This window comes from Aedes albopictus, chromosome 3, assembly GCF_035046485.1.
Source record: "Aedes albopictus strain Foshan chromosome 3, AalbF5, whole genome shotgun sequence".
NCBI lineage: Eukaryota > Metazoa > Arthropoda > Insecta > Diptera > Culicidae > Aedes > Aedes albopictus.
Window position 1 is genome coordinate 214,527,960 of NC_085138.1, and position 25,709 is coordinate 214,553,668.

Sequence of the window (25,709 nt, forward strand, 5' to 3'; positions counted from 1 at the left end):
TTTAGGCCGAAAAGGTCTTTAGGCCGAAAAGGTCTTTAGGCCGAAAAGGTCTTTAGGCCGAAAAGGTCTTTAGGCCGAAAAGGTCTTTAGGCCGAAAAGGTCTTTAGGCCGAAAAGGTCTTTAGGCCGAAAAGGTCTTTAGGCCGAAAAGGTCTTTAGGCCGAAAAGGTCTTTAGGCCGAAAAGGTCTTTAGGCCGAAAAGGTCTTTAGGCCGAAAAGGTCTTTAGGCCGAAAAGGTCTTTAGGCCGAAAAGGTCTTTAGGCCGAAAAGGTCTTTAGGCCGAAAAGGTCTTTAGGCCGAAAAGGTCTTTAGGCCGAAAAGGTCTTTAGGCCGAAAAGGTCTTTAGGCCGAAAAGGTCTTTAGGCCGAAAAGGTCTTTAGGCCGAAAAGGTCTTTAGGCCGAAAAGGTCTTTAGGCCGAAAAGGTCTTTAGGCCGAAAAGGTCTTTAGGCCGAAAAGGTCTTTAGGCCGAAAAGGTCTTTAGGCCGAAAAGGTCTTTAGGCCGAAAAGGTCTTTAGGCCGAAAAGGTCTTTAGGCCGAAAAGGTCTTTAGGCCGAAAAGGTCTTTAGGCCGAAAAGGTCTTTAGGCCGAAAAGGTCTTTAGGCCGAAAAGGTCTTTAGGCCGAAAAGGTCTTTAGGCCGAAAAGGTCTTTAGGCCGAAAAGGTCTTTAGGCCGAAAAGGTCTTTAGGCCGAAAAGGTCTTTAGGCCCAAAAGGTCTTTAGGCCCAAAAGGTCTTTAGGCCCAAAAGGTCTTTAGGCCCAAAAGGTCTTTAGGCCCAAAAGGTCTTTAGGCCCAAAAGGTCTTTAGGCCCAAAAGGTCTTTAGGCCCAAAAGGTCTTTAGGCCCAAAAGGTCTTTAGGCCCAAAAGGTCTTTAGGCCCAAAAGGTCTTTAGGCCCAAAAGGTCTTTAGGCCCAAAAGGTCTTTAGGCCCAAAAGGTCTTTAGGCCCAAAAGGTCTTTAGGCCCAAAAGGTCTTTAGGCCCAAAAGGTCTTTAGGCCCAAAAGGTCTTTAGGCCCAAAAGGTCTTTAGGCCCAAAAGGTCTTTAGGCCCAAAAGGTCTTTAGGCCCAAAAGGTCTTTAGGCCCAAAAGGTCTTTAGGCTCAAAAGGTCTTTAGGCCCAAAAGGTCTTTAGGCCCAAAAGGTCTTTAGGCCCAAAAGGTCTTTAGGCCCAAAAGGTCTTTAGGCCCAAAAGGTCTTTAGGCCCAAAAGGTCTTTAGGCCCAAAAGGTCTTTAGGCCCAAAAGGTCTTTAGGCCCAAAAGGTCTTTAGGCCCAAAAGGTCTTTAGGCCCAAAAGGTCTTTAGGCCCAAAAGGTCTTTAGGCCCAAAAGGTCTTTAGGCCCAAAAGGTCTTTAGGCCCAAAAGGTCTTTAGGCCCAAAAGGTCTTTAGGCCCAAAAGGTCTTTAGGCCCAAAAGGTCTTTAGGCCCAAAAGGTCTTTAGGCCCAAAAGGTCTTTAGGCCCAAAAGGTCTTTAGGCCCAAAAGGTCTTTAGGCCCAAAAGGTCTTTAGGCCCAAAAGGTCTTTAGGCCCAAAAGGTCTTTAGGCCCAAAAGGTCTTTAGGCCCAAAAGGTCTTTAGGCCCAAAAGGTCTTTAGGCCCAAAAGGTCTTTAGGCCCAAAAGGTCTTTAGGCCCAAAAGGTCTTTAGGCCCAAAAGGTCTTTAGGCCCAAAAGGTCTTTAGGCCCAAAAGGTCTTTAGGCCCAAAAGGTCTTTAGGCCCAAAAGGTCTTTAGGCCCAAAAGGTCTTTAGGCCCAAAAGGTCTTTAGGCCCTGTAACCTGCGTGTTACAATTAACCCAGTTTGTCTAGTTTCGTCACTGCGTGTACTCTGAGTAGTTTGTATATAGTCCGTTGTTGATACTCAGAGTAATGTTTTTGTTTTGAATTGGCAACATACACCACCACTGACGTGATGAACAATTTATTTTAATTTGTTTATTTCATGTTTGATTTTATTTGGTGTTAGGTTTTTCCATTTTAATATGTTAGGTAGTAAATTATAGTTTAGATTTAGATAGGTTTTTAAATGAAGTTAGGTCCCATTCTCCTCCCGTTGCAAAGAAAGCGGCGCAACATAACTGCATAACAAGTCGAGCACGGTGGTAGGAGATGGCGGCAAGGTGGTGTGCGACATTCTGGACGGAGGATGACATTTTGAAAAGGAGATCGTTTTGCACCGTGAAAGAGCCCGGTCGCGTGATTCTACTCCGCTAGTGTGCGCGCACCGTTTTTGTGAAATCGGAGTGAACCAAACCTGGAAGGTTGTTCCCAGGTCGCCGGGAGTGACTAGTTGCAGAAAGTTCCCCGGAACGCGCCGGCCCGCGGTCGGAAAACAGTGCTGTGCGAGTGCAGTGAAAAGGGTATAGGATCGCCGCCATTGGGAGGCTAATTGTAAAGGAGCCTTTCGCTTCCCGCGGCTAATCGCCAAAGATCCCTCCGAATACCCACCGTCCTTACTGTGGAGGCTCAGCCAGTAGAGTACCTCGCCCCCACAGTTAAAAGCCAAGAAGGACGAAGCCAGTAGAATACAAAGGGGCGTATTCACTGGAGTAGCTCACTGCGGTGACTACTGGGATCGACTACGGCGAGTAGTCGGTTCGGTGAATATCACCAGCGTCGCTAGGGGGGGTCCGACAAAGGAGTTTATCTCCTCCCCCTAGCTAAAAGCCAAGGACCGTCGCTTCGGCGGCGAATTAGCCCAACCCGAAGAAGAGGAAGGTGAAGAAGCAGAAGTGGAAGAAGAAGAAGGACGAGGAAGCTCCGCATATCCCGTGCGGGAGCGAACGCCACCACCGTGCTGAAAGGGCCCCAACGAGTGTCGACGAGCCAGTGACCAGTGACGTAGCGAGGAGGAGAAAATAAGGTCAGAAGTAGAATAGAAGTTTTAATTGAAATATTTCTTTTTCCCAAATTTCACCCATCCGAAATCCAAAGTTTATTGGAAGTACCCTGCTCCGAGCCGCCCTGCCGGGCAAATGCAGGTAAGGGCAAGAAAGTAATTCTTACAGCCCAAAAGGTCTTTAGGCCCAAAAGGTCTCTAGGCCCAAAAGGTCTTTAGGCCCAAAAGGTCTTTAGGCCCAAAAGGTCTTTAGGCCCAAAAGGTCTTTAGGCCCAAAAGGTCTTTAGGCCCAAAAGGTCTTTAGGCCCAAAAGGTCTTTAGGCCCAAAAGGTCTTTAGGCCCAAAAGGTCTTTAGGCCCAAAAGGTCTTTATAAATGAATGACCTTGTTCTTTATAAATGAATGACCTTGTTCTATACTTGAATTATTCAGCCCTAACGTCCTTTTCGGCCCAATGAATTTTATTTTTTCGGCCTAATGAAATTTTCGGCATAATGAAATGTTCGGCCTAATGGCCTATTTTGCCTAATGACCAACAAAGCATACAATTGAGTAAGCTGTTGTATTAATTATAAATGCCAAGAAATATGTACATATCATTGAAATAAAATATGTTTAGAAATACAACAGCTTAAGTTTTCAAAACATTCTGCACCATGCCTTCCTCTGCTTGTATGGGTCATATGAATAGGAACCCCAGCAAAGATTGGGAGTGATTTGCCATTAGAGGCTTCATGCTTCATGTATCTTTATTTGAATATGAAGGGTCAGAATGCCGTTTTTTTATTCGTGAATTTTAACTTAGGCTTATTGTTCACACAGAATGCCGTTGGTACGGTTCTATATTCATCCTATTCGAAAACAAGCAGTTACGGTACTATGTTTACTTTTAATACAAATACGATAATAAGAGTATAATGCTTTTGGTCTCTATTATTTCTTTACATATACACAGAAAGCCGCTTATCTACGACACAACTTACTAAGAACAGCTTACCCAAGAATTCACTTACTCATCAAGTCTCTGAGCGTCTAGGTCACTTGTTTATCAAGTTACTCAATAACTCATTAACACATTCATTCAAAACAGTCACTCACTTACCCATCAACTTATTAATAAACCAACTCACTTATCAAATCACTCGTTTATCATTTTAATCATTAACTCATCAACCCACACACTTACAAAATCTCGCTCACCAAGTCACTCACTTACTCTTCAATTCACTTACTCGGTTGATCTCTCATCAATTAAAATATTGATTGCTTGTTCAGTCCCTCCGGCAGTTCGTCTTCGATTTGTGTTTAACCCAAAAGTGTTCTTTTTATTTTTTAAATAGGCGATAACTAAGCCACTCACTTACCGACACACTAATTCAATCAAATTATTGGGATAACATATTGAAATAAAAAAAGTGAAACTCATCAACTCACTTACCAACAATATTTCAAGCTTGCTTAAATTCTGAAATTTTTTACAAACACCAGTCATTCAATTCAGCAACCTCTTTGTCATTATTTTGGATCGGCTTCGTCATGCTTCACGACATTTGAGCCTATTAATTAAGTTAAAATGTTTATGTTTGGTTTATGAGCTCAACGCGCATTGCAGCAAAATTTGAATTAAGATTAAAACTGCAAGTTGCGAAGAAATTCCGGCGTTCCAGCTGGAGCGTAATGCCAACATAAAAGAAGAGTTTATATCATACATTACTGAAATAGCCATGCTATTAGGTGAAGTAAGTTACTAAAAATGCTAAATGTATCGGTTTTACTTAAACATTTTTAGTGGGACTGTTATGCGTAGAATTTCAATTGTGGGACAGACATGCGTAGAAATTCAACAGTGGGACAATTTGACTTGGCATGCTTTTCATTGAGTCTTCGAACAAAGTATGATATTTTTTGATGTTATATGAAAATATACGTATTAATAGAGCGCCTGGTGCAAAAAAGTCAAAATCGTCAGAAAGTAACATGGGACAACTATGCTTATAACGGCAGTATTTAATATGTATGCTAAGCAAACTGTATCATTTGGATTGTATTTATCTGTTGATATGAAAAGATGAGGTGGTTTTGCGCCCGTTTATGAAGGAGCGGTGTTGTAGACACTAGCGTGCGCAGGGTTCTTGCTTAGGGGGGGCACCATAATAATGGTGCAATATATGTATGATCATGGTGCAAAATAGAATTATGGTGTTACACCCAATATGAATTCCCAAGTAGGGGTTTCAACATGTTGTGGTGCTAACATCGCCAAGTACTTCATATTGGGATTCTGGAGAAGGCTTTGGATGGTGATAATTTCAAGGCATTACGAAACTTTAATATGAAGGCATTATCTCGGCTTTTATAAAATTTTATAAACGTACTAGCTGTACCCGGCAAACTTTGTCTTACTGCGTTTTTTGACGTTTCAAGTTTCTAGCCAAGACCCCGGTCAAAATGTATGGAAGATCGATTTTCAACAACTTTAAATTTTTCCATGTTTTTTGCCTCATAAACCATCCTTCGGTGAAAACTAATATAACAAAACTAAGACGACCATAATCGGACCTTCCGTTCGCAAGTTATGCGCGGTCCCACGTATGCCACTGCATTTTTATATATATAAGATCAAATACAATGGAGAATATCGAGAAAATTATCAATTATAGAAAAACAAAATATTGTTGTTGTGAAAGAATTTTGATCCTGGACAATTAGTGATGCTAGAATTGGAGAATGTCAGAATTCCTAGATAGAACATCTTGATCGGAATCCTTGTTGCAATCTACAGAGGATTTCTCCAAAGATTCGTGCATGATTCCTCCAGGAATTCCCCCAAAAAAATCTTCCAATAATTCCTTCAGAAATTCCTCCAGGATGTCTCAAATATTTCTCCAGGAATTCCTCAAATAATTCCTCCAAGAATTCCTCCAGCAAATACTCTTCCAAAATTACCTCCAGGAATTCCTCCTGAAATTTTTTTCAGGAAAAATCCTCTAGGAATGTCTGCCAGAATTCCCCCAATATTTCCTCCAGGGATTCCTCTAGGAATTGCTTCACGGAATTCCCCAGAAAATTCTAAAGGAATTTCTGCAGTATATCTTCCTGGAATTCCTCGAGAAATTCCTACAGGAGTTCCTTCAGAAAATTATCCAGCAAATTCTCAACGATTTTCTTCAGGAATTCCTGAATCCATGAATTATTTCAAAAAATCCTTCTTGAATTCCTCAACAAATTCCTCTAGAAATTCCTTCAGAAATTTCTCGAAAAATAACGCCAGAAATTCCTACAGGAATTCCTCCCAAAAAAATCCCCCAAGAATTCCTCATGAAATTCCTCCAGGGATTTCTCCAGAAAATCCTCTAGGAATTTCTGCCAGAATTTCTCCAGAGAATCCTAATAGAATGTCTCCCGGAACTCTTCCAAAAATTTTGCGAGGAATCTCTACAGGAACTCCTCCACAGATTCCTCCAGTAATTTCTCCAGGATTTTTTTTCAGGAATTCCTCCAGGGATTCAATAATGAATTTCTTCAGAAATTCCTCCAGATATTACTTTAGAAATTCCTCGAGGGGTTCCTTCAGACATTTCTTTAGAAATTCCTCCAATATGCAACTAGTGATTTCTTTCAGGAATTCCTCCACGGTATCCTGCAGAAAATCCTGAAGGAATTTCTTCCAGAACTCTTCCAGGTATACCTACAGGGAATCCTCCAGGAATTTCTTTAGGATTTTTTCCAGAAATTTCTTCAGGAATTTCTCCAGGGATTCATTACTGAATTTCTTCAGAAATTCCTCAGAAACTTCTTCCAGAAATTCCTTCAGGAATACCTTCAGAAATTCCTGGAGGAGTTCTTTCAGACATTTCTCCAGGAAGACTCATATATTTCTCCAGAAATTCCTCAAATAAATCCTCCAGGAATTCCTCCAGTAAATACTCCTAAAATTCCTCCAGAGATCCCTCCTGCCATTTTCTAGGAAAAATCCTGAATGTCTGTCTGTCAGAATTCCCCCAATATTTCCTCCACGGATGCCTCCATAAAATGCTAAAGGAATTTCTCACGGAATTCTTCCAGGTATTCCTCAAGAAATTTCTCTAAGAATTCTTCCATGGATTCCTCCAGGAAATTCTCAAACAATTTCATCAGGAATTCCTCCAGGGATCTCTCCATTGATTTCTTCAGAAATTCCACTAAAAATCCTCCAGAAATTCCTAAAATTCCTCCAGCAATTCCTCTAGGAATTTCTGCCTGAGTTCCCCAAGAATGTCTCCCGGAACCCTTCCAAGAATTTCTCGAGAAACTCCGCAAGAAATTTGTCCAGGAAATCCTCCACGGATTCCTTCAGGTATTTCTTCAGGATTTTTTCCAGCAATTTATCCAAGAATTCCTGTAGGAATTCATTCATAAATTTCTTCAGAAATTCTTCAAAAAAATCCTCCAGGTATTCCTTCACAATTTGCTCGAGTAGTTCCTTCAGACATTCCTCCAGAAATTCCTCCGAGATGCCTCCAGGGATTTCTCCCCGAAATTCATCCATGAACTCCAACAGAAAATCCTAAAGTAATTTCACCCGAAACTCTTCCAGGAATTCCTCCAGGAGTTCCTCGAATGATTCCGCCAGAAATTCCACCAGGGAATCCTCCACAGAATCCCCTAGGAATTTCTCCATGATTTTTTTTCCTGAAATTTCTTCAGGAATTCCTACGGGGATGTAATAATAAATGTCTTCAGAAATTTCTCCAGATATTCCTTCAGAAATTCCTCGAGAAGTTCCTTCAGACATTCCTCCATTAATTTTCCAGGAAGCCTCATATATTTCACCAGAAATTCCTCAAATAATTCCTCTGGTAAATACTCCAATAATTCCTCCAGAGATTCCTCCTAAAATTTTCTTTTAGGAATGACTGTCAGAATTCCTACAATATTTCTTCTAGGGATTTCTCTAAGAATTGATCCTCGCATTCCTCCAGATAATCCTAGATGATTTTTTAACGGAACTCTTTCAGGAATTCCTCCTAGAATTCTTTGAAAAATTCCCCATGGATTCTTCCAGGAAATTCTCGAGGCATTTCTTCAGGGATTCCTCCGAGGATTCATCCATGAATTTCTTTAGAAATTCCGCAATAAATCCTCCGGGAATTCTTTCAGAAATTTCTAAGGGAAGAGCGCCAGAAATACTACCAGGAACTCCTCCAGGGATTCCTCTTAAAAATCCTCTGGGAATTTTCACCAAAACTACAGGGATTTCTCATTACATTCCTCCAGAATTTTTTCTAGGAGTTTCCCCAAATGATTTCTCCAGGAATGTCTGCCAGAATTTCTTAAATATTTCCTCCAGGGATTCTTCAAGGAATTGCTCTATAGATTCCTCCAGAAAATCCTAAAGGAATTTCTACCGGAACTCTTCCAGGATTTCCTCCCGGAATTTCTCGAGCAATTCATCCATGGATTCCTCTAGGAAATTCTACAGGAAATTCTCAAGGACTTCTTCAGGGTTTCATTCCTTCAACGATTTATTCATGAATTTCTTCAAAAATTCATCCAGAAATACCTCCAGGAATTACTCCAGAAAATCCTCTAGGAATTTCTGTCAGAATTCCTCCACACAATCTAAAAGGAATGTCTCCCGGAACCCTACCAAGAATTTTGTGGGATACCCCCATGGATTCCTCCAGGAATTTCTCCAGGATTTTTTTCCGGAATTCCTTCAGAAATTCCTCCCTCCATGGATTCCACCACAAATTTCTCAAGGCATTTATTATTATTGACTTTTTATTATGGGGAAATTCAGCCCGAGACTGGTTCATCCCCTCAAGGCATTTTCCAGGAAATCCTTCACGGAATCCTCCACATAATCCTCAATCAATTTCTCCCAGAAGTCTTCTAGGAATACCTCCAGGGATACTTCCATGGAATCCCCATGAAATACCTCCAGGGATTGCTGCCGGGATTCCTACAGAAAAATCTCTAAGAATTTCTGCCAGAATTCCTCCAATATTGTCTCCAGGGATTCTTCCAGAAATTCCTCGACTAATTCCTCCAGAAAATCCTAAAAGAATTTTTCCCGGATCTTTTCCGGGAATTTCTCTAGGAGTTTATCCAGAGATTTCTCCATGGATTCCTCCGAAATTTCTTCGGGAATTCATCCATGAGTTTCTTCAGAAATTGCTTAAAAAAATCCTTTAATAATTCCTCGAGGAGTTCCTCCAGACATTCCTCCAGGAAGCTTTAATTATTTGTCCAGGAATGCCGTAAAGAATTCATCCAGGAATTTCTCTAGTTATTCCTCTAAGAAATCGTAAATGAATTCCTCCAAAAAATTCTGGAGGAATTTATCCAGAAATACCTCCCGGAATGCAAACATGGATTCTTCCAGAAATTTCTCCAGAGATTCCTGAAGAAAATCATCCAGGAATTTCTCCAGGAATTCCTCCAGGAATGTTTCGCAAAAAATACCTCAAAGAATTCTTTCAGGAATTCCTCCAGGAATTCCTCCATGCATACCTTCAAAAATTTCTTCACTAATTTCATCTTGAATTTCTACAGGGATTCCTCCAGGAATTTCTGCAAGGATACCTTAAGGAATTCCTTCTCGAATTTCTCCAGAAAATCCTGAAGAAATTTCTCCCGGAACTCTTCCAGAAATTCCTCGAGAATTTTTTCCAGGGATTTCTACAGAATTTTCTTTTCTGGAAATTTTCAAAGAATCTCTCCAGAAATTTCTCCTGGGACAACTTTAAAAATTTCCCTAGTTTTAGCTCCGGAAAATCCTAAAAAAAATCTTCATGGATACCCCCAAGAATTCCTCTAGGTATTTATCCACGGATTTCCCCAGAAAAAACTTCTCCCGGAACTGTTCCAGGAATTCCTCAAGGAATTCCTCGAAAAATTTCTCCAGGGATTCCTCCATGGATTTCGCCAGGAATTCCATCAATGTTTTTTTTCAGATATTCCTCAAAAATCCCTCTAGGAAATCTTTCAGAAATGGCTCGAGGAGTTCCTTAAATCATTCCTCCAGGAAGCCGCAAATGTTTTTTCACAAATTTTTCAAAGAATTCCTTCAGGAAATCCTGCAGAATTTTATCCAGGAATTCCTTCATTTTTCCAGGAATTTCGCCAGAAAAATCTTTAAGGATTCTTCCAAGGATTCATCCTTGAATTCCTTCACAGATTCCTTCAGGAATCCCTCCTAGGATAACAGCAGGGATTTTTTCCAGATCTTTTCTGGGTATTTCTCTAGGAATTTCTTTAGGGATTTCTCCATGGATTCCTCCAGGAATTTCTTCGGGAATTCATCCATGAGTTTCTTCATAAATTACTCAAAACAAAATCCTTCACAAATTCCTCGAGGAGTTCCTCTAGACATTCCTCCAGAATTTAAGGTCCAGAAATTCCTTAAAGAATTAATCCAGGAATTTTTCCAGTTATTCCACCAAAAAATTCTTCAGGAATTTATCCAGAAATACCTCCCGGACATGGATTCCTCCAGGAATTTCTCTAAAGATTCCTCAAGAAAATCTTCCAGGAATTTCTCCAGGAATGTTTCTCAAAAATACCTCAAAGAATTCTTTCGGAAATCGCACCAGGAACTCCTCCACTATACCTTCAAAAATTCCTTCGTTAATTCCATCTTGAATACCTCCGGGAATTTCTACAGAGATTCCTCCAGGAATTTCTGCAACGACTCCTAAAGGAATTCCTGCTCGGATTTCTCCAGAAAATTCTGAAGAAATTTTTCCGGAACTCTTCCAAGAATTCCTCGAGAAATTTCTCCAGCGATTTCTACAGACATTTTTTCAGTATTTTTTTCTGGAATTTTTTAAGGAATCTCCAGAAATTTCTCCTGGAACAACTATAAAAATTTCTCTATTAATTGCTCCAGAAAATCATCTAAAAAATTCTTCATGGATTCCTCCAAGAATTCCTCTAGAATTAATCCATGAATTTCTCCAGAAAAAAAACCTCTCCTGGAACTGTTCCAGGAATTCCTCGAAAAATTTCTTCAGGTATTCCTCCATGGATTTCGCCAGGAATTTCTTCAAGAATTTCTTCAGGAATTCCTCAAAAATCCCTCTAGGAATTCTTTTGCTCGAGGAGTTCGTTTAATCATTCCAGGAAGCCGCAAATATTTTTCCAGATTTTTTTCATAGAATTCCTTCAGGGAATCCTCCAGAAATTCTTCCAGGAATTCCTACATTTTTTTTAGGAATTTCTCAATAAAAACCTCTAGGGATTCTTCCAGAAGTTTCTCTAGTAATTCTGCAGGGATTCATCCTTGAATTCCTTCAGGAATTCCTCCTAGGATTTCAACAGGGATTTCTCCAGGAATTTTCCAAAGCTTTCTCTAGGATTTCTTCTATGAATGTCTCCAGGGATTCAGCCAAGTATTCCTCCTGAAAATCCTCCAGAAATTCTTCCAATAATTCTCGAAAGAATGCCTCCAGAAATTCCTCCAAGATTTTTTTCACGGATTCTTCCAAAAATTCCTTCAGGAATTCCTCCAGAAATTGCTCCACAAATTCCTCCAGAGATTTCTCCAGTAATTTCTGCAAGGGTTCGTCATAGAATTTCTCGAGTAATTCTTCAACAAATTCATGCAGGAATTTTCCAAAAAATTCTTCAGGAATTCCTCCAGCAATTTTTCCTGGAATTTCTCCATGAATTATTTCATGGATTCCTTCTGTTACCCCTCCAGTGTTTCATCATGTAATTCCTTCTCGGAGTCCTTCAGGAATTCCTCCAGGGATTACATCAGGGATTTCTCCAGGAATTTCTCATAGCTTCTTCCAGGAATTCTTCTAGAAACTCCTCCAAATGTCCCTCCAGAAATTTCCTCAGGGATTCCTGCAGAAATTCCTCCGGACATTCTTCCAGAAGTTCCACCAGGAATTCTTACAAGGAAACCTCCAGGCATTCTTCCAAGGATTCCTCCAGGAATGCCTTCAGAGATTCCTCCAGAAATTCTTCCAGGAATTCCTCCAGGGTTTCTTCCAGGAATGCCTCCGGAGTTTACTCCACGAAATTCTCCAGGGGTTCGTCAATGACCCCTGCTGGAACTTTTCAAGAAATTTATCCAGGAGTTTTTCGAAATATTTCTCCACAAATTCCTCTATGAATTCTTTCACGAATTCCTCTACGGATTCCCCCAGCAAATTCTTCAAGGATTCCTTTAAGAATGCCTCTAGGGAATTCCTTCAATAATGTTTCCAGCAATTCCTTTAGTAGTTCCTCCTGCAAATTCTACAGGAATTTCTAGACTCCTCTTCCAGTTTTTAAGAGCTTCTTTCAAGAATTCTTTCAAGCACTTCTTTAGTAATGCCTTCTGGGATTCCTCTAGAAAGTCCTTCAAGGATTCCCCCTGAAATTTCTCCAGGGATTTCTCCTAGAATGCCTCCACGGATTACTCCAGATATTTCTCGAGCTGGTAAAGTGATTCTCAAAATGATCCACGGAATGCTATTTTGATGCGCGAATCACAAAATGGTATATAAAATTCAATTGTGGATGATACAATGAACACCAAGAAGGTGTATAGAATTTTAATGAGGTTTGTGATGTGAGTATGCATGCGTGGCAAGTAATTGCATTTTGATTTATAGAATGCTAAGGTAAAACATGAGATTTGGAGATGGTGTAAACATAAAAATGTTGGTGCTGCATAAAAATCAAATTGCGTGAGGCAATAAAGGTGCATAATGTCACCGTGGTGTATAGGATCTTCTGATAACACTGAGTTCATTGGTATGGTGCATTGAATGCTAATATGGAGCATGTCATTCAAAGATGGTGCTTGATGTCAGTGTTGTTCACAGTATGGGTGAATCTAATTTCATGAACTTTCTGCCCAAATCGTTTATTTAAACCGGTGCAAAAGGTTATAAAATTCCTAAGGAATATAGTTAATTAGACTTAGATTGTGTGTTCGTCATATAAGGCTTACTTTTAGTGATTCTTTGCTGTGTATAGTCTACAAATTCCTTGAGGATTTCCACTCGTAGCTTTAACAACCTATAGGATTAAGTTTTTTTTTTTAATATCAGTTCCAATTTTGATTTGGGTATGAAGCCTCACCTAAGCACGGTACCCATGCAGCAGAATTTGGATGCAGTTTTTGTTTAGACGTAGGAACCTGTTTAAATGTTTGTTTGTTATTTAGGATTATGCTTTGGTTGTAACTATGCTTCGCTCACCATGGGCGAAACTACGGATTTGTGCCAGGGGGTGCACTACAAACAAATATTCATGAGTTCATCCATTCCTCATTCATCGCCCCATATCTCACAGCAATGCATCAAAATTCTAGGGGGTGCCTGGCACCCCCGGCACCCCCGGTAGTTTCGCCTATGTCGCTCACCCTTTCTTCAAGCCGTGGGTCCCTTGCAGAAGGCAAGAATTACGTAGTCCTTAATCTGTTTCCTAATAGTTGAAGAACACACACATAAATTAGGCATTCTGGTAATTCACGGTTTACACTGTTTAACGTTAGATTCTCACCTTATTTTTTTTTTAACTAGTAAATAGCAATTAAGATTAGTGAATAATAATCACATAAGATTAATAGTTTTAAGGAAATAGAATAACAAAATTTCAACTTTTAATATTAGGAATGCTAGCTTAGAACTTTTTTCAATTCACTTTTGTTCTTATCGCTTATTCATATCGTCTGTCTGTCATGTATCTGTCTATTCTTCTATCACAGCGGGACAATCCCCTACACGGTGACGGGTGTGGTTAAGATAAAGATCGGTATCATAGACCGGCGGCCAGCTCCGTTGAGGTTGTTTCCGATGGGGCGTAACCAACACTCCCCCCCGGAATACGCAAAGACTGCTCCTGAAGCGTATTCGTCCTAACGCCTACGTCGAGTACAGCTAACGATACCGCTGGTCGCTCGTAGATGCCACCCGATGCGGTCTGCACAGTAGCCCATCTCACTTGGCCATCCGTGGCCGGACACGTGGCAATAACGCGGCCTTTTGGCCAGCAATTACGAGGCAGCTTCGAATCGACGATGACTACTACATCTCCCACAGTGATCGGTTTCGTTGAAGTGAACCATTTAGTCCTTCGAGTAATCTTAGGCAAATAGCTCCGAACCCAATGCTTCCAGAAAGTATCTGCTAACATCTGTGACTGCTTCCAACTATTTCTGAGCAGGACTGGGTTGTCGTCCAGGGGAACCCACGATCGTAAGCCGTTAGCGGATCCCAACAAGAAATGGTTGGGGGTTAACACCGGTGAATCGTCATCCTCAATAGGAATGTTTGTTAGAGGACGCGAGTTGACGATATTCTCGACCTCTACCAACGCGTTTTCCAGAACCTCGTGGGTTGGTAGTTTACTCGTCTGCAGTCGCTCGAGATTTAGTTTTACGCTTCGAATCAACCTCTCCCATGCTCCTCCCATGTGAGGCGAGAGGAGAGGGTTGAAAACCCATTCAGTGCGACTAGTTGTAAACTCCTTGATCAGAGCCATGTGATCCAGTTCTTCTAATGCGTTCTGTAGCTCCTTATTTGCGGCACGGAAATTGGTTCCACGGTCGCTGTAGATCGCTGCAGGGATACCTCTTCTGGCCATGATGTTCCGAATGGCCATTACGCAGGAGTCAGTGGTCAGAGTGTGAGCGATCTGTAGGTGGATGGCGCGAGTGGTTAGGCAAGTGGCGAGTACCCCCCACCTCTTTTCGGTACGTCTCCCAACGGAGATCAGTATCGGACCGAAGTAGTCTACTCCCATGTGAGTGCAGGGACGAGAAAAGGCGGACAGTCGAGCTTTCGGGAGATCAGCCATAGCAGGGGGCTTGGGGCTGGCGAGGAGTATTTTGCACTGTTGACATTCTTTCAGGATTTGTCGGTACGTTGCTTTCAGGCGAGGAACACGGTAGCGTTGGAGTATCTCGTTTACCACCGTCTCGTGGTTCTGGTGGTTGAACCGCTCGTGCACTGCGGAAATGATAAGGCGAGTTACATGATGATCTCGGGGAAGAATTACCGGTTCGGCAGCATCTCGATCAATGAACGCACATGCCTTCGTGCGGCCTTTGACGCGTAGCACATCGTTCTCATCTAGGAAAGCGGACCACTGGTATAGTAGACTTGATCTAGGAAGAAGCTTCACTGAATCCGACGATGAACGATTTTTAGTTAGAATGGCTATTTCCTCCACGAAAGCGCTTGATTGAGCTCGACGGAATAGGTAGTTTTCTGCGTCGATGAAGTCGTACCTTTTCAGCGGTCCAGGAATTGAGGATTTTCCATAGCAGCTACGCTTCAAGTTGTTAATGTAACGCAACACGTAGGCCGTTACTCGTAGCAAGTCGGTCCACTTCGAGAAATCCTGTGGGCGTATTGCCGGCTCTGCAGATTGGATATGGAGAAGCAGATGCGCTCGAAGTTCTTCCTGCGTAGTCTTCTCAGGGAACGGATTCACCGGCCATTCTTCTTTCTTGAGGAGAAGGAACTCCGGTCCATGGAACCACCGGCTGTCGCTGGACAAGTTGGGGACTCGCTTCCATTTTGTGCCTTCGTCAGCAACATTATGTTTTGTGGGTACCCAGCGCCACTCATTGACATCCGTCGTTTCTAGGATTTCACTAATTCGGAATGCAACAAACTGACTATATCGTCTGTGATCTGAACGAATCCAACAGAGTACATCTCTGGAGTCTGTCCAGAACGTTCGCTGACTGACGTTAATCGAGAGTGATTTTAAGATCATATCAGCGAATCGCACACCAATGACTGCTGCTTGCAGTTCTGAACGCGGGATCGACAGGAATTTGAGCGGCGAAACTCTCGTTTTTGCACCGACTAGTGAACACTCAACAGTGCCGGCATTCTCGAATCGCAGGTACACCGTTGCAGCAAACCCATTTTCGCTTGCATCGACGAAGGTATGCATTTGAACAACGGTTTCCTCTTCCGCTGATGTCAGCACTCGATAGCAGCGTGGAATGTTTACCTTTGCAATCTGTGGGAAGATTTCCAGCCAAGACAGCCACTTCTCGTATTGTGAATCCTCAATTGGATCGTCCCATCCAACAGGCGTCCGCCATATCTCCTGTAATAGCACTTTCAGGAACATCAAAACGTGCGCAATTAGTCCCAGTGGATCGAATACCATCATTAGTGTGCGTAGGACTTCCCTTTTCGTAGGCCGACGGTTTCCAGAGATCAGTTCTTCATCATAGCGGGTAGAGATCTTGTAGGTGAAGCAGTCCTTCGAAGTGTCCCACCACATACCAAGGATTTTTTCAGTGGCACCTTCTTCGCCGATGTCGAGGTTCTTCTCCGTCGGGGACTCTTCATTGATTGCTGCTAAGACGCTGCCCGAGTTCGATATCCAGTTCCGCATTTCGAAACCCGCCGATGCATGTATTCCTTTCACGTCTTGAACCAGCTGAATTGCTTCCTTCTCCGTTTCCACGCTGACGAGCATGTCATCGACGTAATGCCGTTTAACGATAGCAACGACGGCTTGAGGATGTTCCTGTTCGAAACGCTGTGCGTTGCTGTTCTTTACATATTGTGCGGTACTCGGCGAACAGCAAGCACCAAACGTCATCACCTGTGATACGAAGACGCTTGGTTCCGTGGCTTGATCGTCGTCTGTCCAGAAGAAACGTAGGCAGTGCTGGTCTTCCTCCCGCATCTTCACCTGGTGAAACATTTCACGGATGTCACCACTAACGGCTACTCGAAACTCCCGAAACTGCACCAGAACGGAAAGAAGGGACGTCAGCTGGTCTGGTCCTTTCAGCAGGAAACTATTGAGAGACACTCCGTGGACCGTGGCTGCAGCATCCCATACAATTCTAATTTTGCCCGGTTTATTCGGGTTGACAACAGGAAATATCGGAAGATACCATACGCGAGATTGTGGTTTCTTCAGCTCGTCATCGGACAGCCTTCTTATGTAGCCCTTGCTGACATGGTCATTGATTTTTTCCCTTATTGCCTCAGATAATGTAGGATCTTTTCTCAGACGGTTATCCAAGCATTTCCAACGTCTCCGTGCCATTGGTTCACTGTCCGGTAGTCGGACTTCATCGTATTTCCAAAGGAGCCCCGACTCGTATCTCTTATCGGTACGACGAGTGAGTGTTTCCAACAGCATTTGTGCTCGTTGGTCTTGATGGGAGACCAGCAACTTATCCGGTTTTGAGACTCCAAGGCTATCCAGAGAAAAATAAGATTTCACCATTTTATACAGATCTTCGCTTACATCCCGATTGCACTCGCAGGTTTGCACGCTGTGGTAGTTCACATATCGCTCAGTCTTTTCCTTGCCGGTGCAATTTCCGAAGACCATCCAGCCTAGTCGCGTTTGAACCGCAATGGGCTCGCTGTCTTTACCTTCACGGCTTGTGATGGTGTGACCAAGTCTAGCATGATCCAGACCGATAAGAATTCGAGGACTGACGTTTTGGTACGACTCGAGTGGCAAGTTTGCCAAATACGGGTACTTCTTCTGTATCTCTGTTAGTAGTAGAGTTTGTGGGCGAATCTTTAGAGTAGATATCGTGGAGATATTTGACAGCTGGTACTTCTTCGAGGTGTGTACGCCGGATACTTTCAGGTCGACTACCTGAGACTCCTCCTCTACTTTCTGCGTATCGCCGGTCCACTTCAAACACAGTGATTTCGTTGGACCTTGTACTCCCAGCTCATCACACAGGCCTTGCTCGATCAACGTAAGCTCAGATCCATCATCTATGAACGCGTAGGTGCGTATCGTCTTCGTTGGTCCGTATAACAGAACAGGGACAATTCTGAACAGGACCTCTGATTGAACTTGATGAACGTTGCAACTGCGATCCGTCCGACTTGTCTCTGGTTGTGCGCTATTGGGAGTTGCCTGTACCGATGCTGTTGGTTTCGGCGCTCCGTGCTTTTGTGTGTTGTGGAGTAGAGGGTGATGAAGGAACTCACACCCGTTTGTTCCACACGGTTTTGACTGCTTGCATGATCCATTATGCTTGCGCAGGCATTTCCGGCACAACTTGCATTCCTTTACTGCTGCCCACTTGGAATCGTAGCTAAACTCCTCGAATCTTTTGCATTTTGCGACAGAAGAGCAACCTCCTTTGCACACTACACACTGTTCTTTGGTCACAGTTCCGGAAGATCTCATCCTAGTAGACGATTCGGTCGATTTTGTGCCCGCCGTTTCCGATTCTGAATGAAAATTCAGATAGCCATCCTTTTTGCCTTGCCGAGTTCGCTGTTCGCTGCCACTGCTACTGACCATAACGGCACTGGCATCTTCCGCCGTCGTGTACAACCACGCACTGAAATCGATGAGTGTTGGATGCAGTTTACCACGAGAAAATCTGGCCCAGTCCATTTTGAGGGATGATGGCAGCCTCTCTACCAGCTCGTACCTTAGAGATGCGTTATATACGAAGTCGCTGACCTCGCATGCCTGTATCGTTGCGACGAGGTTCTCCACTGTCAGCGCGAAATTCACAACTGTCTCCAACTTTTCCATGTTCGGTGGAGGTAGTGATCGAACCTTCCGGATTATCGCTTGTATGATGGCCTCCGGTCTTCCGTACAGCATCTTAAGGGTCGTCATTACCCCGGCTACATTCGATGGATGAAGCAGACGACATCGCACGGCCTCTAATGCCTTTCCCTTCAGGCATTTTCGTAGACGTAACATATTCTCTTCATTAGAGAACCCACACATTTGGGTTGAAGAGTTCATCACGGAAAAGAAAAGCGGCCAATCCTCCGGATTCCCACTGAATTCTGGCAGATCCTTGGAGACTGCCTGGCGAGCGGCGAGTTGGCTCCTATTCAAGATGCACACCGTCTCATCGTTCATATTCACTGCCGGAACACCAGGAAGCGGTCTCGATATTGAAGTGGAACGCTGTCCTGGAACAAAGGTACCGGGATGCAACGATGGGAAGTTTGATGGTTGATTTTCGAGGAAGTTCGGGCAGTGCGTGTTTGTACGCCACGACAGCCGGCCTGGATGATCTGGACGAATCGATGATTGGTTGTTGTCTTGAGCGAGATCCGGAGTTTGGTACTCCTGCGGCTGCTTCGAGTTGGTCGATACAGGCCGTCCGTTCATCTCCTCTTCTACTAAACCGGAATCGTTCTCCTCACCTTGGCGCTCGGTTTCTGCTACCCATTCCTGGATCTTCGACATGTTCTCCATCTCACTCGCGACCGACGATGAGTCGCTACCGTAGTCCTTCAGAATCATATACCTTTTCTCCAGAAACTTTTTCTCCAGCTCCAACTCTTCCTTCAGCCTTTGCAATTCCAGCTCCCTCATCCTCCTTATTTCGCTCTTAACTGTGCTTGCCTTACTAGTCGATCGTTCGGTGTTGGTTCCTCTTGACGTCTCTAATTGGTTTTTCCGTTGCTCGATTAGCTCGTTCTGACCAGCGGTTGTGCCGGTGGGGGGATTTATCGCTGCTGATGTTGGATCTTTTGCGGTACTGCATATTGGACAGATCCAGGTCACGTTTGCTACACCATTCGTAACTTCCACACATTCGTAGTGGAACCACTGCATGCAACCATCACCATCACACTGCACCATACGATCGTTATCACGCTCACTACACAACTGACAGTGGAAATCATGTTTCCGTCTAACTTCGCGAACCGGATTTCGTTTCGGGTCGACCGCGGCGGGAATTGACTTTGACTGTTTGGGTATGCTATTTGCTTTCGGTGGTTTTGGTATCGTCCCGGTACTGCGAGTTACAGTTACCAACGGAACATTGTTTGGGCTCGAATTTACCTGGTTTCCATTAGCAGAAGAGACTGCATCCACCGGAGTGACCGCTACTACTGCTCCGGCGCCAACGTTACCTTCAACCACTTCGCTAGTTGTCTGCCCCACGAGAATTCCCCGTCCAGGGTTGATAGACTTCTTCGACATCTCGTTATAAAAGAATTTTATAAGATGTTGTTCACAGTATGGGTGAATCTAATTTCATGAACTTTCTGCCCAAATCGTTTATTTAAACCGGTGCAAAAGGTTATAAAATTCCTAAGGAATATAGTTAATTAGACTTAGATTGTGTGTTCGTCATATAAGGCTTACTTTTAGTGATTCTTTGCTGTGTATAGTCTACAAATTCCTTGAGGATTTCCACTCGTAGCTTTAACAACCTATAGGATTAAGTTTTTTTTTTAATATCAGTTCCAATTTTGATTTGGGTATGAAGCCTCACCTAAGCACGGTACCCATGCAGCAGAATTTGGATGCAGTTTTTGTTTAGACGTAGGAACCTGTTTAAATGTTTGTTTGTTATTTAGGATTATGCTTTAGTTGTAACTATGCTTCGCTCACCCTTTCTTCAAGCCGTGGGTCCCTTGCAGAAGGCAAGAATTACGTAGTCCTTAATCTGTTTCCTAATAGTTAAAGAACACACACATAAATTAGGCATTCTGGTAATTCACGGTTTACACTGTTTAACGTTAGATTCTCACCTTATTTTTTTTTTAACTAGTAAATAGCAATTAAGATTAGTGAATAATAATCACATAAGAATAATAGTTTTAAGGAAATAGAATAACAAAATTTCAACTTTTAATATTAGGAATGCTAGCTTAGAACTTTTTTCAATTCACTTTTGTTCTTATCGCTTATTCATATCGTCTGTCTGTCATGTATCTGTCTATTCTTCTATCACAGCGGGACAATCCCCTACACGGTGACGGGTGTGGTTAAGATAAAGATCGGTATCATAGACCGGCGGCCAGCTCCGTTGAGGTTGTTTCCGATGGGGCGTAACCAACAGTCAGTATGATGCATTAGAGTTGACATCGTACAAGAAATGATATTTCGATGTACGAAACTTCATACAATAATAATGGTGCAATAGATGCTTAGATGATATAGTGAACGCCACGATTACGCATTAAAAGCTTTAGTAATGAATGAAATTTAACGATGTTGCATAATTTCGCAATTAGACACATATTTGATTCAAAGATGGTGCGTGAGATGTTGCCTAGATGACTCTGTGAACATCATGGTGGTGCATGATGTTTGTATGGTGCATTAGCTTCACCATGATTCTGTTATACTCGTCATGTTTCATATAAAGGTGCACTTGCAATTCGTGCAAAGGTGCAGGAAACTCAATGTGGCACAGAAATCAACATGTTCCAGGTACGTGGAATACTATTTTGTATGTGAAATGCCAAAATGGTGCATCAAATTCAAATGTAAACCACATCATAATGGTGCATAAGATACCTAGATGGTATAATGAATGCCAAAATGGTGCATGGAAGGCTTGGAAGAAGGCGTATGATGCTTGTGAGCTGCATTAGTTGTTACCGTTATTCAAAGATTATCAACATGTTGCATGGTTAGGTGCACGAATTGCAAAAATGGTGCATAGAATTCAAAATAAAAGTTTTTTATGTGATCCTCACAACATAATGGTGCATCAGATGCCTAGATGATATGGTGCTTGGAAAGCTTTGATGGTGCATATCAGTATGATGCATTAGATTCCTAGTTGATTAAAAGATGCAATAGTGCATGAGATTAGCATAATGCGTGGATACCTAGATCATTCTGTGGACGCTTTGAAGAAGGTACATGATGTTAGTGTGCTGTATTAGTTGTCACCGTTATTTAGCGACACTCGACATTGTGTATGGCTAGGTGCACGAATTGCAAAAATGGTGCTTGGAATTCAATGTGGTGCCGAAATCACCATGGTTCACGTACATGGATTACAGTTTTGGAATACGAAATGCCAAAATGCTACATGTTATTCGAATATGGTGCTGACTTCACTGATTAGTTAAAATATGGTGCGTGAAATTAGCCTGAAAATGATTATGAGAACATCATGGTGGTGCATGAGATACTAAGAAATTGTATGTATCAGGGGTGCATGGATCAGGTACATGGAATACAATTGGGTGTACGATATGGCAAAATCGAGCTTATGAAATTCAAATGTGAATTAAATGACGCGTGAGATGGTGCTTAGATATTAATTTGATCATCATGGTGGTACATGGAATGCAAAGGAGCTACATGATGTCTGTATGGTGCATTAGTTTTACCATGATTCAGTTATACTCAACATATTCCATATGTAGGTGCACGAATTGCAAAAATGGTGCAGGAAATTCAATGCGGCACAGAGATCAACATAGTCCAGGTACAAGGAATGCTATTTTGTATGCGAAATGCCAAAATGGTGCATCAAACTCACTATTGAACCACATCATAATGGTTTGTTTGTTTGTTTTATTAACGACCTTTTAACTCAAGTGAGTCATTCAGGTCGACCAAGCATACATATTTTATATAAACTAAAACTACAATTCAATTCTACTTTTATTTTTAACACGTTTGTAATACTTCTGCATCCATGCGAACCACTTGTCTGCATCTTCATCGAAGTCCGGTTCTTCGGGTATTTCAGTGGTATCCATATCGTCGTCATCGGTAGAATTCTCATTCTCATTCTGCACAACGGATTTCACAGCCGGCTCTGCTTTATTGTCTTTTTTCTTCCGTGGTGGCGATCTCTCATTCGACGGTGGTGGTGATCTATCATCGACCCGGGATACTACTCGCTTAGACTGTTGTTGTGGAAGCCTTTGTTGCAAATTTTGGAGCTCATCAGTGCCTTTCTTCTTTACAACCTTGGATGTTACAACGGAGGGGGTGATGGAAACGGTTGGATTGGCCAAGTTGGTTGATGTGATCTTGTTGGACGCTGCTTGTGCCAAGCTTTTTTTGTTGGCAGTGCATGATTTGCCAGTGTGTACCAGCTGGGTACAATGCCGACACGTTGCCGGCTGGGATAAATACGAAATATACGTTTGTTCACCCTTTATTGTGACGTAGGATTTCAGGTGGTTTTTTAGAACCATTTGCACAATTCGCACTCCGAAAGGAATGCCTCTGCCAGCGAAGTGCTTACCCCATACCGCTTCGTTCACAGTATGGACTTGACCATATTGTTGGAAGAATGTAGCAATGTCTGCATTTGAGACATTCTCCGACAGGTCGTGAACCTTTATCTCGATTCTATCGTCGTCCATTGACAAACGAACTTTGTACCGCTTACCAGCTACCTCAAGCTCGTGACGGTCGTTATGCTGCTCTACCACCTTTAGAGCAGTCTCCAGATCATTGCATTTCACATGCACACAACACTGAACGTGGTTCATTTGCAAACGTTGAACTTGTGTCGGTCGGAGCGCAAGGCTTCGAAAGATGAAATCATGTACATCTTCAAAACTCGGACGCTTTTCAAAGTTTCGAAGATCTATTTTGAAGGTGTTTTGGCGAAGAGTAACAACCATTGTTACAATAATAACGAGGCAAAACAGATGCCATCCAAACAACACGATAATAGAATCGATAATTCAACGCGCGCGGTGCTTAACGTAAGCACGTCCGAATGCAGCAAAGGCTTCAGCACAACTGATAATGGTGCATAAAATGCCAAGATGATATAGTGAATGCCAAAATGGTGGTTGGAAAGCTTTGAAGAAGGTGCATGATACTAGATGATGCATTAGTTGTCACCGTTTTTCAAAGCTTATGGTTAGGTCACGAATTGCAAAAATGGTGCATATCATACAAAAAAAAATGTATTTTAAGTGATGCTCACGGCTCAGTGATATGACAAACGCTGAAATGGTGTTTGAAGAGCTATGATGGTGCATGAAATTTTATGCCGGTGCATATCAGTATGAGGTATTAGATACTTAATGGATAAAAAGACATTTCATGCGATCATCATAATGCGTGGATACCTAGATCATTCTGTGGACATCATGATGGTGCATTGAAAGCTTTGAAGAAGGTGCATGATGTTAGTGTGCTGTATTAGTCGTCACTGTTATTCAGTGATACTTGTTATTTTGTATGACTAGGTGCACGAATTGCAAAAATGGTGCTTAGAATTCAATGTGGTGCCGAAGTCATTATGGTTCACGTACATGGATTACAGTTTTGGAATACGAAATGCCAAAATGGTGCATGTTTTTCAAATGTGGTGCTGACATCACTGATTAGTTAGAAGATGGTGCGTGAGTTTAGCCTAAATGATTCTGAGAACATCATAGTTGTGCATGAGATACTAAGAAATTGTATGTGTCAATGGTGCACCATAGCTCAGTGGTTCTCAACATTGCGTGGTAAGATCCAAGGTTCAAGAATTGCAAAAATGGTGCATAGATTTTTTTTATAGAAGGGGGGGCAAGTGCACACATGAGCAATGGGAAACTCTGGTCCAAACCACAAGCACTTCTCAAGCAGTCTTTATGATACTCATCTCCACGAACAGAACCATCCATTTCAGGGCTTGAGGGCCTGCATCACAAAAACACCAACATGGCCACATGAACTTGCGGCTGCTTAGATCGGTAAGTCAACTCAACCGAAAAATTACACACAAACTGCAGTTGTCGTTGAACTTCTCCAAACGCCGATCCATGTTTCCACACATACCACTGGGTGCCGCTGCGCCATTGTCGTAAACATCCTTTTTGCATTACTCAATCGTATTAGGCTTATTTATACCACGTGGAAAACTGGTTGATATTGAAGCTCGACTGACACATACTAGGGATATTCACTAAACAGATTAAATAACTTCACACAGGGGATTCATTAAACAGTGTAAATTCAAGACCAACAATTGAAAAGGCCACATCAACATTGCGTAAACAAACACGTTTCTGTCGACTTAGGGCCTTCTGGCATCCACCCACGCATCACACCACCATTAACAGAAAGCTTGATGTTTGCGCTTTCTGTTATAGTGGTGGTGAGGTGTATGGGTGGAGTTCAAAAGGCATCAAGTCGATAGAAACATGTTTGTTTGTGGCCTTTTCAATTATTGGTCTTGAATTGATTAAATGGATAAATCGTCGCAATCACTAAGGCAATCACAAGACGCGACGCGAGACAAGACAAACACTTATCGTTCTTACAATCGTCAAAGGGTTTAAAATTTACCTTTTCTGTCGACCGGTTTCGGGCGCGATGTTGCTCATCTTCGGGACAATGTCCGACTGGTTACGTGTTGTCGTGCGATGTTCGTACTCGTCCAGAGAAGAGAATTTTTTGTTTATTATTTACAGTTGTTATCCACCAGGTTGAAGAGACACGATGCGATGGGGGGATCATCTTCGTTCATCAATGGTCCCTTACGTTGAGCACATAGTGGGTGAGGTGCGATGCAAAGAGATAAAAGATCGGATAAGCGTCGAAGCACACTCTGTGGAAACTATAAGCAGAACGCATGAACCGTACTGTAGTAGATGAGTTGCGATTAGTGCGGTGAACGCAAGAGAACGCTTGTCGGGTATGGATTTTATGATCGCGCTCGTTGTGTATGTAAAGCAATGCGGATTTAATGTGTTGGGAATGCTAGTAGGTAATATAAAATGCGTTAATATGTTGTTTTTAAACATAACTCAATGTTTTTTTCACATGAATTGCATTTTGATGGACCAAACGTAATAACAATTTATCATACTGTCTATCGATCGCCATGTAAAATAACATATTTCATTGCAAATAAAATGGTATTCCATCAAATCCTTTAAGTTTTTTTACAGCATAATTTTGTTATTATATGTGTATTGTAATATCCTGTCATTCTTTCCAAGGGGGAATAAAACACGAGTCATTAACTTGGTGAACTTCTGACTCGTCTCCCGAACCAGCCGGTATTTATTTTGATCGAAGTGCAATAGGATCTTATACAATATATACAGTTCTATTTAAAATACATCTGTATTCGATTAGGGTATCTTCTCTTTACTAAGCCGTTTTCAGAACACGACATGTATAACTTGTTGGATTTAATCACCGTTAACTAGTATATATCTATTTTATTGATATTTATCGGTGAACGAGTAAAACAATAT

At 42.2% G+C, this 25,709-nt stretch overlaps 2 protein-coding genes across 22 annotated transcripts in view; one reads left to right on the top strand and one right to left on the bottom strand.

Moving 5' to 3' along the window:
* The window catches only part of LOC109405099 (unconventional myosin-XVIIIa), a 1,227,991-nt gene that overhangs the window by 568,206 nt on the left and 634,076 nt on the right, over nt 1–25,709 (top strand). The window lies entirely within an intron of this gene.
* On the bottom strand, nt 1,564–20,934 carry LOC134291276 (uncharacterized). Of its 4 annotated transcripts, none has more exons than XR_009999013.1 (3): nt 13,172–20,934; nt 12,889–12,946; nt 1,564–12,825 (listed from the first exon to the last, which is right to left on the bottom strand). XR_009999013.1 is itself a non-coding variant. In XM_062858798.1 (3 exons), the coding sequence occupies exon 3, from the start codon at nt 19,720–19,722 to the stop codon at nt 13,567–13,569; it is 6,156 nt and encodes a 2,051-aa protein (XP_062714782.1). In that variant the 5' UTR covers nt 19,723–19,955; nt 20,018–20,075; nt 20,137–20,934; the 3' UTR covers nt 1,564–13,566. The 4 variants fall into 4 exon arrangements, 1 of the variants encoding a protein (XP_062714782.1); XM_062858798.1 differs by having other exon boundaries at nt 1,564–19,955; nt 20,018–20,075; nt 20,137–20,934; XR_009999011.1 differs by having other exon boundaries at nt 1,564–12,946.